At 46.0% G+C, this 17,479-nt stretch overlaps 1 protein-coding gene across 4 annotated transcripts in view; it reads right to left on the bottom strand.

Annotated features, from left to right (window-relative positions):
• Positions 1 to 17,479, bottom strand: part of SFMBT2 (Scm like with four mbt domains 2) — a 214,229-nt gene that overhangs the window by 74,065 nt on the left and 122,685 nt on the right. For all 4 annotated transcript variants that reach the window (XM_023511389.1, XM_023511390.1, XM_023511391.1 and 1 more), the window contains exons 9-11: positions 15,366 to 15,513; positions 4,149 to 4,231; positions 86 to 212 (exon numbers count right to left, since the gene is read on the bottom strand). In XM_023511389.1, the coding sequence (XP_023367157.1) occupies positions 86 to 212; positions 4,149 to 4,231; positions 15,366 to 15,513 (358 nt within the window). The remainder of the gene's footprint in view (positions 1 to 85; positions 213 to 4,148; positions 4,232 to 15,365; positions 15,514 to 17,479) is intronic.

The raw sequence follows: 17,479 nt of genomic DNA, 5'->3' as shown, positions 1-17,479 counted from the left end.
CCAGGTGAACACAGAACACACCCCCAGGTGAACACACCCCCAGGTGAACACACCCCCAGGTGAACACGCCTCCAGGTGAACATACCTTCCAGGTGAAGCCACATCAACCGTCCCTTCACGCTGACAACAGAGGCCACACAGAGTTCTCCTGGATTCCGGGGGTTCACAGCTTCGAGTTTCATGTTCTTTGTGAAACCTCGACTAAAGGACATCTGGAAGAGAAGCAGAGCTGGGGCTGAGCAGAAACAGCAGTGCCCACCCTGCACACAGATCTTATCTACATCATTTCCTCTCCCAACATTCAGGAAGAACCAGAATTCTTCATCTTCGTAGTCCAGAAATTACAAGTGTGCTTGACACACAGCAGGTGCGACTAGTAAAGCTGGTTAAGTGGGTGACAGAATGGACATATTCCAGGTCCATATGCATTATTTCTGTGGGATCACTGAAATACACACCATTTCCTCTACTTTCCTATATTCCTTGATAAAAATCATACCTGCTGGTCCAAGGACCACATGTGGAGAATTAGCCCTTGAGATAATTGAGTTTAGTTACAACAGGGACTTTAAAATACTTGTCTGTTAATTCCAACATATCAGTCACGTTGACTCTAGGTTGATATGACTCATATTTACTCTATTTTAATAATCTTCTCTGTTAAGAATGAGTCTTATTTTCCAATTTCTTCATGTCCTGAGAAACACCAGGTTGAAACGTGAATATTTTAAATATTAATGTTGTGGAGACTCTGGATTATGTTATATTCCTATAACAAATGTCTATTTTTCTGCTTAAGTAAGCAGTTAACTTGGTTGGATTTGAACTGTAAACCCTCTCTTGAGAAGTAGCTCAAATCTCAGCTGAGTTCTTTTATCTGTATCTAGGCTGTCTGGCGTCTGCCTGGCATGCCCGAGACTCAGAGATGAGCCAAAGATCTAGGCAGAATGTACACATGGAATCTGTGGCTCTCTCCCATCTGAATGTCCCCTCACCTGCAGGGGGAGGAGTATTCTGTAATCTGGTTCATCAGGCCAGAAATACTGTGAATTTCAACTCACTCTAAAAGCCTGAATTAATGGGACAATCGCCTCATACTGTCCTCTTTTTTGCATCTACCTGCTTCTCTCCAGAACATACCCACTTTTGTTCATTCTCCACTACCCTTATGTAGTTTTTGCTGCCATGTCCTAAAGGGTCAAGCCAGTTCGAGCTTAGCCAATACTGAAAACAAAGCTCCTTTCTGACATGACTCTTAAATGAATATGAAATTTTCCAGGATCACCAACTACTATAAGTGATAATCAGACGTATTACAACACCGTGAACACATATCTATTTTGAGATTTACATCCCAAGACAAACAAGTCTATAAGGAACAGAGATTATGCACTTATGAGACTCATGTAAGGAAATCAAGGCAATTCACACTTACATTCCTTTTTATAAAACTTAAATTGAAAAACACAATTCTATCTTCACATAACCAGAAGAACGTTATCCAATGCATGTTGAGAAATCATCTGGCTCCTTTTCTTGATGTGTCTTTGGAAATAGAAACCAAAGGTATTCCAGGTGGGAACTGTTACACTGAACATCCTCCCACCTCACCCACAGTGCGTGGGCATTGAGCTTCTTTCTGATAATTTAACTCGATAAGCTGCTTGACAAAGCTCTAAGTAAGTTGAAATGCATTTTATTCCACCTAATAAGGGAAAGCTACAACCACATAACCTATTTTCATTTCAATCTACTGCTTGCAGGTAATTTATGAAGGATCAATAGCAAAGCCGTTACCTTACCTAGGAGTTTATTTTAGTAAGCGTTTGGCTGTGTCCATTCCTTTGCTAACAGCCTCTGATTGTTAAACATCCCTGGGGAAAGGTCTTCTATGAATCCAATTCTACTCTAGCCTTCCTCTGGTACACGCAAGATGTGTGATTAAAAAAATGAATTTGTAATAAGCCTTCCATTAAGGAACACTTGTAGGAAGCTAACAAATGCAGCGAAGTACCAAGAGTACGATAATGCACGTGCCAACGGGCAGCCAGCAATCCTGTCCATTAGCTGAGCATTTACCCAGAAACAAAGGCATGCCTAAGGAACACACCAGCAAATTCACTGAAAGGGATTCAATCTTGGTAGCTACGTCCCAGAGTGGAGAATGGGGCTTCCTGCTCCACAGTCAACAGCCACCTCAGCATCTCCTGCTGAACAGGAGAAGAGGACAGACGCGGAGCAGCTTTGGTGGAACTCTGCTGTCACAGAAGCAGCAACTCCCTAAGTCCGAGAAACATGGGGAGACACCAGGCTGGAGAGTTGGGGAAAGAATACTGTCTTGGCAGGCACAAAGCACAATCTCAGACGGGGCATTACAGAGTGTTTCTACCAGTCCTGAAGGCAAGGCACATAGGCTGGGAGATTGTATAGCAGTGCCATCCACACGCTGAGAAGTCAAGTCAGACGGCTCTGGACTTGGTAAGCCTCAGGAGCCAACCAGCTGCGGGCCGTGTGGGGCACCGGTTATACATCCCCACCTGAACTCTCACACCACGTGGTTCCTCCATGCCTCAGAGAAACTGTAATCGTGCAAAGGTAATGCCACCCAGTGGAAGGGTCGTTCAGTCACCTGCAGGGCCCAGATTTCTAACACAACCATGGCCTTGTTTCAGTACACAGAAACACAGGTGACCCGGTCATCAACCTGCTTAGCTGACGTATGCTCAGTTCTGAGCTTTCTCCTCGTAAGCCAACCCTTTCTCATCTCATTTGTCACACTCTGTTCTCTCTAGAGTACTAATTACTCGCAGGGTGACAAGGAATCAGCCCCTCTCTCAGAGCGTGTCTTCAGAGAACAAAGTCTCTGACTTGGGAGCGCTTTGTACTGCTGTGGCTACAGATCTCAATTAAAAGGAGACTATATTTTTTTCTCAGCATAAAGAATTAACTTTTATAATTATATTGAACACGTGAGGCTATGCATCTAAGCCTCATTCTTAAAAACAGAGATAATAATTCATATTTGTTTTAAGTTGACCCCCCCAAGGGACGTGACAAACTGTCAACATATGGAGGTGGTCAACATAAGGAACTAGGCCCACTGGACTGATGTGCACATCTGGTGCATGTCCAGCCTATGAAAATTAGGCCAACTTGAGCAGGTGGTCAGCGTGGGGGGCGGTCAGCTACGGAGGTTCTCCTGCATTTGTAATTTTATAAACTAGTCACACACAGCATAATGACTGCTGGGTCAAGGATGGGCTGCACACACAACAGTGGTCCCACGAGGTCACAACGGTTACACCTCACAGCCTGGGTAGAGGAGGCTACACCGTGGAGGCACCTTCTATGAGTTGGCACAAGGCAACTGCCGGAGGATGTGTTTCTTAACACACTCCCTCCTCAAGGGGCGCATGGCCAAGCTTTGTAAAACCACATCTGTGACAAGGCAAATACACACGTGTGTACACACACCGCAACATTCTTTGTTAGTTCACACGCCACAAAAATCCTATTCCTGTGCCAACTCGCTCTACTTGAACAGAATAGTTTAAAGTAAGCAAAGCACGAGGCCAACTAGCATCTCACTGGCGATCAAGGACAAAAATAGACCCCAGTGGCAAAGAGCCTGCTACCTGTGAGGTTTCCACAACACTGCACAGCAAACACGCACCTAATGGTGCCACAGGCAGCGCGGCGTCCAGTGAAGTTTGTCCTATTCCGTCCACCATACAGACGCAGAACTGGGAAACAGAAGCCCAGCCAGGACCCATTTCCTGGCCCAACGACTAGTTTGCACCAGCAGACAGTGGATAGAAGCGATACGGGTCACCGTCAGCCCAGTGGGTAGAGCTCTGTCTCTTCCCACTGCTGCTAGCCCCACACCGTCATAACGAGAGGCACTGACGACCAGGAGCCCCCACTCTTCTGATCATCCTTCTGCCAGACACTGGCCCATGTGCCACTGCAGCCCGGCACCAGCCCAACACACACACGATCTAAAGGGGCACCCCCCAACCACCAGAAGTGTTGTCATTCTCTGGGGCGCAGGGCTCCAACATTGCTCCACCAACAGGGAGTCACTTATAAAACTGGTGGCCAACCACATCTATGATTTTTTTAAGGTGGTTTTAAGAGAAGTGCCTTACGTTTCTGAAGCAGAAGGGAGGTGCTTCTTCCGCCCCATGCTGCTTGAGATAATCTGCCCAGTCGAAGTCCTGGCCGGAGTGACCTGTGAAGACAAAATACATAAAACTGCTTCAGTCCAGCTCAGCCCCAGACAAATGAACAAGGTTGGGTGGGGGGTGAGTTTAGGGCCCCAAAGGAGAACGCTCTCTTCAGCCCAAGGGCACTTCAGAGTCCCTGAAGTCACAGGAAATACTGTTTTGGAAAACATCAATCAGTACTAAGTGTAGGGGAGGGGGACATCCTTATCATAGGAGGCTACGCATCTATGCATCCTGAAGCCAGGGAGGAAGGGTGGGACTTCCTACAGGGGCACGTGCCAGTGGGGAGAAGATGGGGGGATCTGCCAAGGGGGCAGGGGGGCTGAGATGGGACAAGGCACAAAACACACCCTCCTGACTTTTCTGCAGAAATAGACAACGACCCCTCCTGCTACCTGCCTGATTGTCAGCTCTCAGTTCAAAGGAACTTAATCGTCGGTGTCTTGTGGAAATGAGACTTTATTGGGAGGAAGAAAACAGAAGATTTTCTTTTTTTTTTTTTTTTGAGACAAAGTCTCACTTAGTTGCCCTTGGTAGAGTGCTGTGGCTCACAGCTCATAGTAAACTCAAGCGATTCTCCTGTCTCAGCCTCCAGAGTAGCTGGGACTAGGCACCTGCCACAACGCCCGGCTATTTTTCAGAGACAAGATCTTACTCTTGCTCAGGCTGGTCTCAGACTCCTGAGCTCAAGTGGCCCACCCATCTCAGCCTCCCAGAGGGCTGGGATTACAGGCGTGAGCCATCATGTTCAGCCTGCAAGGGATGATGTTTAAAAACTGTAACAGAAGAGGGCAAACAAGGAGTAGGGTTTAGCAACAAAACACCTAAAGAAACAGAGGAAGAGGAGGATGCACACCCTGGCGCTGAGCTGCTGGGGAGGAAGGGAAAGGAGAACTGGGAGGACAGGCCAGGCCTCCGGTGTGACACCTGGGGCAGCATGGGTACACCGAGGGAGGTGCCGGAGAACAACTGCTCTTACACAGAGTCCACAAAAGGGGTCAGTCTGTCTTCATGGGGAGGGCGTGGGGGTGCAACTGTACCACATATAACCCTCATGATGACCACGGCAAGGAGGTGAGAGAGAAAGAGTCCTGGATGACGCCTACTGAAGGCCTAGAGAGGGAAACACCGAGCCTTGAGAGGATCAGCTGCACCAAACCAGACCACATGCTCATTACTGGCCGGCCATGGGAAAGGGAGAGAAATGCTCAAAAACATGGAATGGAAATGGAAAACAGGCGCCACTCCTGTCCTCACCTACTGTCCTTATTGGTTGAAATGTCTATAAAATAAACATACGAGGGATTTCTTAAGTCTGTTTTTGACCCACAATCTCCCAATTCCTCCCCCCACATCATCATAAATTCCACAACTGCAAATTCACTTGGCATGAGGCTTTCAGGACCTGCATCCGAAGAAACTCAAGATCTTAGCTGCCTCCTACTCCCACGTGTATTTCTCAAGCACAGGACAGGCATTGTTTTCATTAAGAAAACTTGATTTATGCAATTTGTTTAAAGATGGGAGGTGGGCAGCTAACCAAGTCAGCAGCTGTCCTTCCTGGTCCCAGAGGCTGATCTCTGACACTGCCTGGCCCTGATGGTCATCGGCTGCAGAGGTGTCCTGTCCCCTTTTTTCCTAAGACATCTGCTCAGTGGTTCTGCAACAAGGCGGTAAGAAGTTGCAGAGCTTTGAGACACCACAGAGACGGTTTCCACCTAGTTTCAAAGAGGCTCCCCAGCTCTTCCACCCACCCTCCCCGCACCCTCCAGGGCTGTCCCAGCAGCTAAAGGGCTCTGTGTCAGAGGTTTCTGGAAGGGACCAAACCAACTTTCTTCTGAACACTTTTAAACAAAACAAAACATGTGTTAAGATTAACACAGTATGAGTTTCTTTACTACTAATATAACTCTCCACTTTGAGCACAGTCTCTCTGGAACTGTCTGGATCAAATCCTTGCACTGCTGGCCTCAAGACAATTCAAAATATTGAGAGGTCTCCTCATAGTACAAAGGGAACGTCTGGGATTTACACCCAGCACTACCAGTAACTGGACAGACCACGAGAAAAGTAAGTTAAATCTCCAGTGCCTGACACTCCTCACCTACAAATGCACAAAATAAGAAGAGCTGTCAGGGTCCTCTGGCTGTCCCCTTCTGTGACTCAGAGTCACCACTCTCTAACTATTTGAGCACTGCTATTAAGGACTTGCTTCCTTCTCTCAGTGCTTGATTCCCTTAATTCTCTTCTCTCCTAAGAGAACAAAAGTGTGCTGAGGTGGGATGAAAGGAGAGAGGAGAGAGCTCCCAACTCAGCGCCCGGACACAGGGAGATCTCTGCAACACGGGGATGAGAGGAGAGAGCTCCCGACTCAGCGCCCGGACAGAGGGAGATCTCTGCAACATGGGGATGAAAGGAGAGAGGAGAGAGCTCCCGACTCAGCGCCCAGACACAGGAGGATCTCTGCAACACGGGGCTGAAAGGAGAGAGGAGAGAGCTCCCAACTCAGCGCCCGGACACAGGGAGATCTCTGCAACACGGGGATGAAAGGAGAGAGGGGAGAGCTCCCGACTCAGCGCCTGGACACAGGGAGATCTCTGCAACACGGGGATGAAAGGAGAGGAGAGAGCTCCTGACTCAGCGCCCGGACACAGGGAGATCTCTGCAACATGGGGATGAAAGGAGAGAGGAGAGAGCTCCCGACTCAGCGTCCGGACACAGGGAGATCTCTGCAACATGGGGCTCTGCAGACGGGCTTTGCTGAGTCGGGCTCTCCTCCTGTTTTGTTACCTCTTCCCAGGACTTCTGCTACTTCCTGAGTTACTTTTGTGAACTGAAGAAAGAGACAGGATAGGAACTCCCCCTCCCCAGATGAACCAAAGCATGTTCTGATAATGCATGTGCATGCGTGTTCTTTAAGTGCGGTATCTGCTCAGATGAGACTTTCCAAGATAGAAGTGACCCCAGATGTTGAGCTGGGTTTTCCATAACCACCCTCTAATGAACTTCAGTCCACACCCACGATATAAAATGCCACAATCCAGGTCTTCTAGAACCTGCATTCAAGCCTCCAATCTTCCCAGTCGTTTCTAATCTAACGACTTCTAGACAGAATCCAGTCTCAGCAGGTGGGTTCTAAGCCACGATGAGGGGTTCTGCCCCTACAAAGCGCTGTCTTCCTTGGACGTTGGAACAGCTTAGAGGACAACAACGCCTCCTCCTCCTCCGCTGCCTCCTCCTCTCAGGGACCTTTATTCACTTCATCACTTAAAATTCTTTCCCTTTGGGTTGATAATGAGCTCTCTTTATCAGGCAGTTTTGTGACAGCTCAGAAAATAACTGCTACATAAAAACAAATGGCTGTGGATTGTATAATAGAGACAACAGGGGTCAATTATACTCATTAATCAACAAAGACAGAACAAGAGGTGCTGAGGCTTAACTGCAGCCAGGAAAACATGTTTTAAACCTGGAGGGAGGGAGGGAAACAGCAGAGGAGAGGAGAAAATAAAAGGAAATAAAGGCCCTCAGGTTATTAAAATGTGCAACAAGGGGCCAAGGGAGACTGTTGAACCACAACCATTAGAGTTATTTAAGCTTTTATTAGTGACTCCTCTGAATGAAGCGCCAACCGCTACAGGTCCAGAAGGGAGGGCGGCTGACAACCCTTCTCCCTCTGGCAAAAATGAGCTGACACAAAACAGCTCTAACTGCACGCAGCATTACTGGTGGTGTGACAGTAAACGGACAGTTCTTGAGAAAAACTATTTGGCGATAAAAAATGCTCATACCCTCTGACACAACAATGTCACTTCTGGGAACTTATTGCATAAACACCACCCTAAAAACCAAAAAAGTTTATGGCATTATGATGGCTAATATGGGGATCAAACAGAAAAGACTCCCCACATGCCAGTTATAGGAAATGAGATGAGACTTGGCCAAGTTCACAGAAAGTCACACAGACATGAAATCACATGTAGTAAGTTAGCAGGAAAAGAAAAAGACTCCTGAAAAATAAAATAGCTATGACTTGAGATCAAAATATGGAGTTATTAGATTTATACAGAATATGCAAAGAAAAAGACCAGAGGAAATGTAAGAAGAACTTAGGCATAAAAGTCACATAATTATTTGGGTAAGCAGGACTCTTGGTGACTTGGTTCTCTGACTTCTTTGTATTCTCTAAGTTTTCAGTAATAATCACACAATTATTTCATTAACAAAAAATTGTTTGAAAACACAGCATCACTGTTCTATTTTAAATGATAATCAAGGCAGTGGTCACTCAGTGGAGACACAGGGACCACACCACACAGCTTGTGCAAGCCTTCCTCCAGCTTCTGCTTTGTCAATGGGGCTCTGAGCTTACCCAGTTCCTGGGGGAAGTGAATCCGTGAACCTCGACCTCCCTGACATGATCACAGTGGTTGCCTGCCCCTTGCCCTGTGGCTAGAGATGGGGGTAAGGGAAAGGTTTGGAAAAAATATTTCTTTCTCATAAAAAAGACAGGCCAGAATAAAAGTTCCTCTTCTATGCTATAGGTGGGGGGACAGGTACGATCTCAATCAAAAATAAAAATAGCAAAAGAGGATCATGTTGGCCATCCATGAGAATGGCAGAAGGAAAAGCAATGCTCACAACCCCCATGGTCAAGGTCAAGGCTGTCAGAGAGACATTGTGCATCCCCGGCCTGAGTATAACTTGAAATACCATTGCAGATGTCAATGTGGTAACGTGTCAAAGTCTTTAAGAACGTGCCTACATCCCAACCTGGCAGTTTGTTCATGTAAATGTTCACTCATTCAAAAAAACTGATCAAGTGGATGCTGGGTGTGAGAGGCCTGCCTGGCTCTGACACTTGGAAAGGATGTGAATGAAACTGGCCAGAACCCTTCCCTTCCCAGAGCTCGAATTTCAGGGAGAGGAGATGGATAGTGCAAAAAAGTAAAACGTCAGATGATGACTAGTGTCACAGAGACCGTGGGAGGGTGCACAGGGACAGAGAACTCAGGGAGGCCCCAAGGCAGAGATGCATCCTGCAGAGGCCAGGAGGCGTTGAGGGAGCTGGGCATGAGCCATCTGGGGGAAGCGGGTGCCAGAGATAGGAGCCAGCAAGCACAAAAGCTGAGATGAGTCTGGAGCAACACAGGATCAGCACAGGCTGAGCAGGGGAAGATGGGGCAGGGAGCAGGGGAGAATGGGGTGGAGAGCAGGTGAGGACAGGGTGGAGAAAAGGTGAGGATGGGGCAGAGAGCAAGGGAGGATGAGTGGAGAGCAGGTGAGGATGGGGCAGGGAGCAGGTGAGCACAGAGCAGCATTTCTATACTAGAGCCTCAGAGGACAACTGTTCATGTATAAAAGCAAATCAAAGACAACAAAGGAAAAAAAACCACTGTGAATGTGTTTAAATGAACCATTTTCCTACAAATCATGGGGCTCTCCCTAATCATTTAAAGTGACAGATATTTTTGGCATGATAGGTGTTAATAAGGAAGCAACAATAGTAAGTTACAAAATCGTGTGTATAAAATGACTGGACAGATATACAAAGTTGCATATCCAAGGGAACTGAAGGAGGATGGAGCAAATGTTCTTTCATTAGCATAGGATTATTACAAGAAATGCACTTTAAGACTTTTCCACTTTTTCAGAATTTTGAAGAATGTCTATGTATTAAATCTATAATTGAAAAACTTCTTAAAAACCATGAAGTCCTACAAAGCAATGAGTCCTTCTAAAACAAGGAAAAGCATTTATTGGGGAAATAAATATTCACTGTAAGTCTCCAGTTTGCCAGAGTCTGGTCAGCTGCTGATAAGGTGGAAAAAGCTCAGGCAGGTCCTGAGAATAACAGACACGAGGTCTGACACCAAGAACACCGTGGGGGAAGGTAAGGAAGGGGACAGACTGGGGGACTCAGGGAGAAGGCCCTGGAGGTCCCGCAGAGGAAGGCTGAACCGCAGACAGCCCAGGGAGAGGTCTTCTTCACCCCAGAGAACATTTACTTTGTTAAACATTAGGAGAGCTTGTGTAAATAGCAAACTCACTTAACTTTTAGTTCTACCTCCCTCAGAAAGGAAAAGTGATACAATAATCTTCAAAGATCAGCAAATACCAGGACCCAGATACATAAAGGAAAGAAGACCAGGGAGCGCAAAAGAACCCACCAGCAAGATCAGGAGCTGGGTCTTCTCCTAGAGGTCTCGTGACCCATTTGGCACTCCTTTGGGGCATCTTTTCCAATGTATTACTCTTCTACTTGAAAAATTGATCTTTCTCCTTTCAAGCCCAAGCTTTTGTTGTTTTTGAAAAAGCCAAAATTCCTTGAATGCCTGCCAAAGTCACATTCTCAACAGCGTCACTACACAGGAGGGATGTCCAGGAGGTGAGGTCACAGAGACCTCAGAGGGCAGAACTGGCCCCAGGAGCCAGGTGCCTCTTCCGAGTACATCTCACAAAACACAGCCCGTGTCTGCGTCTTAAAAGAGTTTCCGTACATCACTGGCTTATAGGCAGGACGGCACAACAACCAGGAATTGACTGAAGCATCTCTTCACTGAAAAACTACAATCTCCCTCTTGAAATCCTCCAGCTACCTCCATATTCTCTGCTGATGTTCGATTTTCAGCCCTTCCTAATGCAGAACTTTAAAATTTACTCATTCATTCACTTCCAATTGAATTAGTCTATGTTTATATTCATAGATCAGTGTCAGGGAAAAAAAAAACAACAACAATGAAAAACAAGGAAAGAGAAGAGAGACAGATAGTTTCAGTTTCCCATGTCACCAGCCGTGCCACCTCCCTCACCTTCAGAATAACAGTTCTGATGAGAAGTATTTCATTGTCAGGCATGGTGAGATACTTAACATACTTGTCTGGGTCTTACACTCAACACGCTATTAAAATGATAAATGTAATGTTAAGGGACCCGGAGACGCCCCAGGATGGAGCCTAACGTCAAATAAATGCTGGCCGTCAACAGCAAAACCATCTTAAACGTCCTGCATAAGGAAGTGAGTTTAGGGATAAGTGAAAAACAGGGTTCTTCATTTTCAACATCAGAAATATTGCCAGAGTTGAAAAGTGACCCAGATACCGAGTGACCCGGAGAGTTTTACCCTCCCAGCTCTTTTCAATTGAAAGTGACCTTTTTGCTTAAGAAATTAGAATCAGAAAGCTAGAAATGAGACCACACTTCCAAGTCAGTAACCACAGGGGCTGATCTGATCACCTCCATGCAGATGCCAAAAATACAATGTTTAAAAAAAGTCAATCATATAAGCCAAACTGGAAAGAGAAGAAAATCTTCAGATACCAAAAATCAAGAGGACTCTGAGAGCTAGAGCTGAGTCCTCACAGTTGACAGAGGGCAAGGGACGGCTAGTACCTGGGAGTTAAGCAGAAAGACCTGTGGATACGCTCTACAACCCGGCCACAGGGGGCTGGCCAGTCTGTGAAAACAGAACTGGACACATGAGGCCTCTGGAACAGAGACAGCAGGGACAGCCGCTTCCTGCCTTGGGCTCCGGTTAAGGAACGGAAAAACAAGTCTTGTGCTCCCCAATGACAGTGGCACGCGTGGACAGAGTCCAGCTTCACAGTTCTGTGGGGCCCAGACTGACATGATTAATATAAGATTCAGCCTCTTACTCCTTGAATATCCAAGGACACCCCTGGGGACCAGACATTGTTTCTGGTGCTGGGGACATGGAATTGAGCAAAGGAGACAAAAACATCCTTGGCCCTACAATCTTACGTTCCACTGGGCAGAGAGAAGAGGAATAAATAAATACTCAAGGAGGGCGAAGCCTAGAACACCAGGCCAAGGCGGACGCAAAACCAGACAAAAGGAACAACTCAGGTGTCGCGTTGAGAAGCAGTGAGATTCCAAAAATGCTCACAGGATCCACAGACGGGGCAGACATGGAGTGTGAAAGAGGAGGACTCAGGCAACTCAGGCTTCACTTATACCTATAAGGCTTTCACTTCTCAGACTTTTTAAAAATGTATATCAAGCATGGAAAAATGTCGGTGTCTGCTGAGCAGGGCAGTGCACCCTGAGAGTCTGCGAGCTATTTTCTGTCTGCTTTGGTGTGTCCGGAATATTAACGGACCATGAAGCTCATCAGTCATGTCTCAGGTTTTTCTTTAGGAAAAGAGAATTCCAATCAGGGTTCCCTGTTTTGTGTCTCCGAAATCATTAAAACACACCATCACTTCTTAAACCATGTTAACAGTGCATGCATCTATTAAACGGCAGCTCTGCAAAGATGAATCAAAGGGCTTGGACTCGCCGGTCACTTCAGCCTCTGCTTGCACACTTTACAACTTGAAATTGAAAGGCTTAATATTTTCTACAAAACATTGCCCCAGGTGGAACTTTTCCTCCTCTGGTTCTATAACTAATCTTTGATGTTACATGCCGGAAAGGTAAACGAGATAATTTAAAAATGGCAAGTCAGGTTTGATAGCCTACACACACTTGTGCTTTGTTTGTCCATTTATTTATTTGTTTGATCACTTTCATCGTGCTTATAAGATTGATTTGTTGTTTATTTGGTTCGAACCAATGGGGTAAAATCTCCACGGGTCTATCCTTTGCTTCCCTGGAAACCAGTTAAACAGAAAGCCACACTGAAAAATTCCTCTCCACTCTGGCTCTGAGTATTTGTCGCTAAGGTGTGGGGACGGATTTTTTTTTTTCTTAATAGGAAAAGAGTCAAAACAACATTAACAGAAAAACTCTCAGTTCTTTGCACACCTCTTCACACCACCAGATGTTTTTTGTTTCAGCAGCTGTTTTCCACCTCTATCTATTTGGGATCAGGCAATACACTGTAATCATATCAGAATTCATGGTTTAAAAGAAAACTAAACAACATGTATTTGTGGAAAACATATGTATGAAACATCTGAAATCACTTGGCAATACGCACAATAAACCCTACTACTACCCTGCATATAAATCTCAGAATTTGAGTTAAAAACAACAAAAAAGTTCCTACTTTCATAGGCTAATAAAGAATGGTGTTTGAAAAAGCCGTCCCGCCTGGTCCTCAGTCCTGGGGTTGAGTTACCAGACATGTCACCTATTACCTCAAAAGGAAACCATAAAGCCACTACCCCCACAGATGCCCCCACCTCTAAATGCTAATTCATTTTAATTATAAAAATAAATAGATTACATCTCTGAAGATAGCAAGGGAGCCTTGACTTTCACACCACTCGGACCCTTGGAAAATTATTCCCTCAAATTATAACTCTGTGTCTGTTTTCACATTGGACCATTCAAGTCAGGTAAAGGTTGTGGTCCACTGAGATCAGCTAGTTCTGCTTAAACACCCTCCCCCCCAAATTACTGAGAAAAATGAATTTTATGGAGATACCAGCAAGAGAGAACAGTGTGGACATGGTTATACAGAAAAAGCATTGGATGTGGGATTTGGGATTTTATGCCAACCTTTGCCTCAGGATTTGAAAAATCATTTAACACAACTGAGCCTCAGTTTCCCTGGATACAAAATAAATATGGTTGATGAGATAATCTTCAAGATCCCTCTCAGTTATAAAACCCCCTCTTTAATAATATGTGTATTTTTGCATAGACAATACACTTATTTAGATCAAAAAGAATAAAATTACAATGATAAGAACAGTACTCTGCTACACGTCTCACTCTGACCATCACCCCTTCTGCCAAGCTCCTCACCACTAGCTCTACACCCCCAAATTGGTAACTCTCTTATGTAACTATGTAAATAAAAACAAATGCAAATATACTCTCTATATTTGTCTCTTGGAAAAAGGCACCTCCCATATCACTCACAGTGCACCTTCGAGAGTTTTCCATATCGGTTTGTAGAGTTTACCCCTCATTCCTTCAACAATGCACAGTTTCCGTCAGATAGATTCCCAAAATCTACATCACCTATTCCCCTCCAAAGGTGAATTGGATTTCTTTGTCTTTTGCTGTTATAATTAATGCTGAAAAATGTCACTTTGATGCATATTATCTGCACAGTGTAACGTCAGGAGAAAGGTCCAGAAGGGGAACTCCAAGTCAGTGGGCAACTTCCAGTAAAATGTGCCAGAATATCCTCCACATGGTTGGCACCTTCTTGCCCTCACACCAGCAAAACCGAGAATCCCTCTTCCTCCACATCCACATCAAAACTGAGGTTCTTCTATTCTCTCTCCTCTGCATTTCTATCTTATCTGATGTAGACGTCCCATCCCAATAGGATTTTCATTTGCATTTCTCTTAGAGGGCAGGGCCGGTGTGGTGGCTCATCCTCTAATCCCAGCACTCTGGGAGACTGAGGCAGGAGGGTTAACTGAGCTCAGGATTTCCACATCAGCCTGGCCAAGGTGAGACCATGTCTCTCCTAAAAATAGAAAAACTAGCTGGGCCTTATGGCAGGCGCCTGTCGTCCCAGCTACTTGGGAGGCTGAGGCAGGAGGATCGCTTGAGCCCAGGAGTTTGAGGTTTCTATGAGCTACGATGACACCAAGTCACTCTGCCTAGGGTGAAAAAGTGAGACTTTGCCTCTTAAAAAAAAAAAGCCCCCCCAAACTAACATCCTTAACACCCGAATGGGCCAACAAACCACATCAATAAACTATACATGTGGTATTCACTAATGATGTAGATCCTGGGCCCCAATTTTACATTATTTTAATGCATTATAGCATCAAATTATTGGCTACCCAAGAGCAAATGGACTCTGGGGGAAAATTTAGCTTGTTAAAAATAAAAAATCTAAAGAAAGCCTTCATCTGCATGTGTGCTGCATATTTAAAGCCACTTCTCAGACACTTTCAAGTCTGCAATCCCAGCACCCAGCACACTGCATCCCCTGTCGCTAAACAGCAGCAGCATGGCAGCCACTAACACAGGGACAGCCGGGAACCTCTAGGGGACAGAAGGGGACTGAGAAGCTCAGGGCCACACGCTCCCCCAGCAGACAGGGCTGCTGCAGTGGACAGCTGGGTCACGCTGATGAAGAACACTGCATCTCCTCGACACCCAAGTCTCTCACAATACAAACTGCCCCAGATGAACCAGGGCATCAGTCCAGTGACAGTAAGACACGCCTCTGAATCACCACACCGAGAATGTTCACGTTTCACTGACCTTTGGGAGGAGTGAGATTGACTCCATTTTTAAGGCACCATTGTACTGGCAAGATCCCCAAAGAGTCCATGTGGCACAGCATTGAGAGTTTACTAGCTTCCGGTCGTAGGTCATCCATAGTCACTTGGAAAAAATGATTGCTAAAAACCTAAAAGAAAAAAAGAAGAAAGACAGAGCCAAAGGTGAATTCCTTGGAGTTATATATAAAGCTGGTATGAAATGCTGGCGCAGCCTCCAGGGGCAGCTAATGTGTTTTATCAGCATGATCTGGGCACAAACTGGAATTTCAGTGTCTATTATCACATGCTGAATTAATCCAGCTGCGAAAATGGTAGAATTGATCATTGTCTTCCTACTAATGGAAAGATAAACAAATAGCTAGAATAGAGAGAGAATAGAAAAAAAAATCAACAACTCAGAGAAGTGACCCCAGCTGGCAGCCAGAAAGACTGGCAAAGTCAGAGGACAAACCCAGCTGAGGGTCAGCCAGGACGGGGTCTGAGAAGTCAACGGGGTGCTCAGTGTTCGTGGTGGGACTCGAGCTCCTTATGCTCCACATACTTGAAGAACCTCCAGCGTCTGGCTCGGAGACGTGTGACCTCAGCATGCCGCACACCCCTGAGCACCTCGCCCTCCAGCCCCAGAGGAGACAGGTCTGCCGAGGCTCCTTTGCTCAGTGTCCTCAGGAACCACAACACCCTACCCAGTACTGTGCACCCAGTGACAGAGCACTTTCCAGACCGGCTCAAGGATCAATGCTGCCCGTCTGGTTGAAATAAAGAGACCCTCCCCTGTGCTCCCGAAGCCTCAGACTTTAACCTGTGTTGAAAATCCTCACTCCTTCCTGTGGATCAACTACACATCTGTCTCCCCCAGCAGATCCTAAGTTCTCCAAGGAGAGTAGCCTCTTTTTTATTCATGAAATATTCTCAGGTGTGTAGAAAACGCCTTAGGCATAGGAACCGGATGAACGTCCACTGAATCAAAGGGAAGCATCAGTGAAAAGCAGGACGAGGCTGTTGGCAGATGAAGGGAGGGACAAAATCAGACGGAGCAAAACTGAGAAGCACGAGGGGTGTGAAGAGCCCCGTATGTAAAACTGCCAGGATTAAACAAAAGGAGATTCCTTTCCCAGCTCAACAGACATAAAACAGATATTCTTAGGAAACCTGAAGAGTTTTACGAAGCTATGGTTCCTGGGTCCTTCCCTTTTTCTGGAAGCAGTCCAGTCCAAAGAGAAGCACAGGGAGAAATTCATTCTTGTCTTTGTCGATTCCAATAAATAGCTGTAATTCTGCTGCCTCAGGTTTGCCTTTGAAAGTCATCTTCAGGGAGCAGAAAGGGTCACATACGGCTGGGAAAGCCAGCTCCACGGCCACTGACAATCCCATCTTCCCCTCAGTGCTCCTTCCTGGATGTGCTTCCTCCTTGGCATTTTACGTATAACATGCTACGCTTCTTTATTCATTAATTTCGCTGTCCGTCCATCCCCTGTTAGATTCCTAACAGCAGGGACAGTGCTCCCATTATCCAGCACAGGGCCAGCTGTCAAATACTGTGATCTAGTCTGCCCTAAGCACACGCGTGCACACACATGTGTATGAAGGATGTGACTCTGGTGCCACATCGCTCCAGGCTGCAGGGCCCCGTAAAGATGGGCACTGAGGAATTTCCAAAGCATGCTCAGATCCATGCTCGTATGGGCACGCCTCTCAGGGAAAAGCATTGTTAAGTGTCATCAAATCTGTCAGGTTCACGTTCCCAAACCACCGCTGTGTAATACATCCAGTCCAGAACCCACAAGTCTCAGAATGAAGAGCTCGGGTCAGTTAAGCAACTAGTCCAAGACCACACGGCCAACATAGAAACAGAAGCCAAGACTCGTAACTGGTTTCCTTTCCTCTCCAGTCAGTGTAACGTATTTCATTTATGCAGAGACGTCATCATCACCTCCATCTCCACCTCATAAGAAGCCCCAAAAACACAATCCCACTTTCCTGCTGAGGTTGGTCATTGAATCCCGGCTCCACCACACGCTCATTGGTAATATCATTCACTTATTTCTTCCGTTGTGCCAACCAAGAAAAACCCCCAGGAAGGGGCAAATGGAACTC

This window comes from Otolemur garnettii, unplaced genomic scaffold, assembly GCF_000181295.1.
Source record: "Otolemur garnettii isolate 467f Iridium unplaced genomic scaffold, OtoGar3 scaffold00019, whole genome shotgun sequence".
Taxonomy (NCBI): Eukaryota; Metazoa; Chordata; class Mammalia; order Primates; family Galagidae; genus Otolemur; species Otolemur garnettii.
This window is presented reverse-complemented; position numbering and strand designations above follow the sequence as displayed.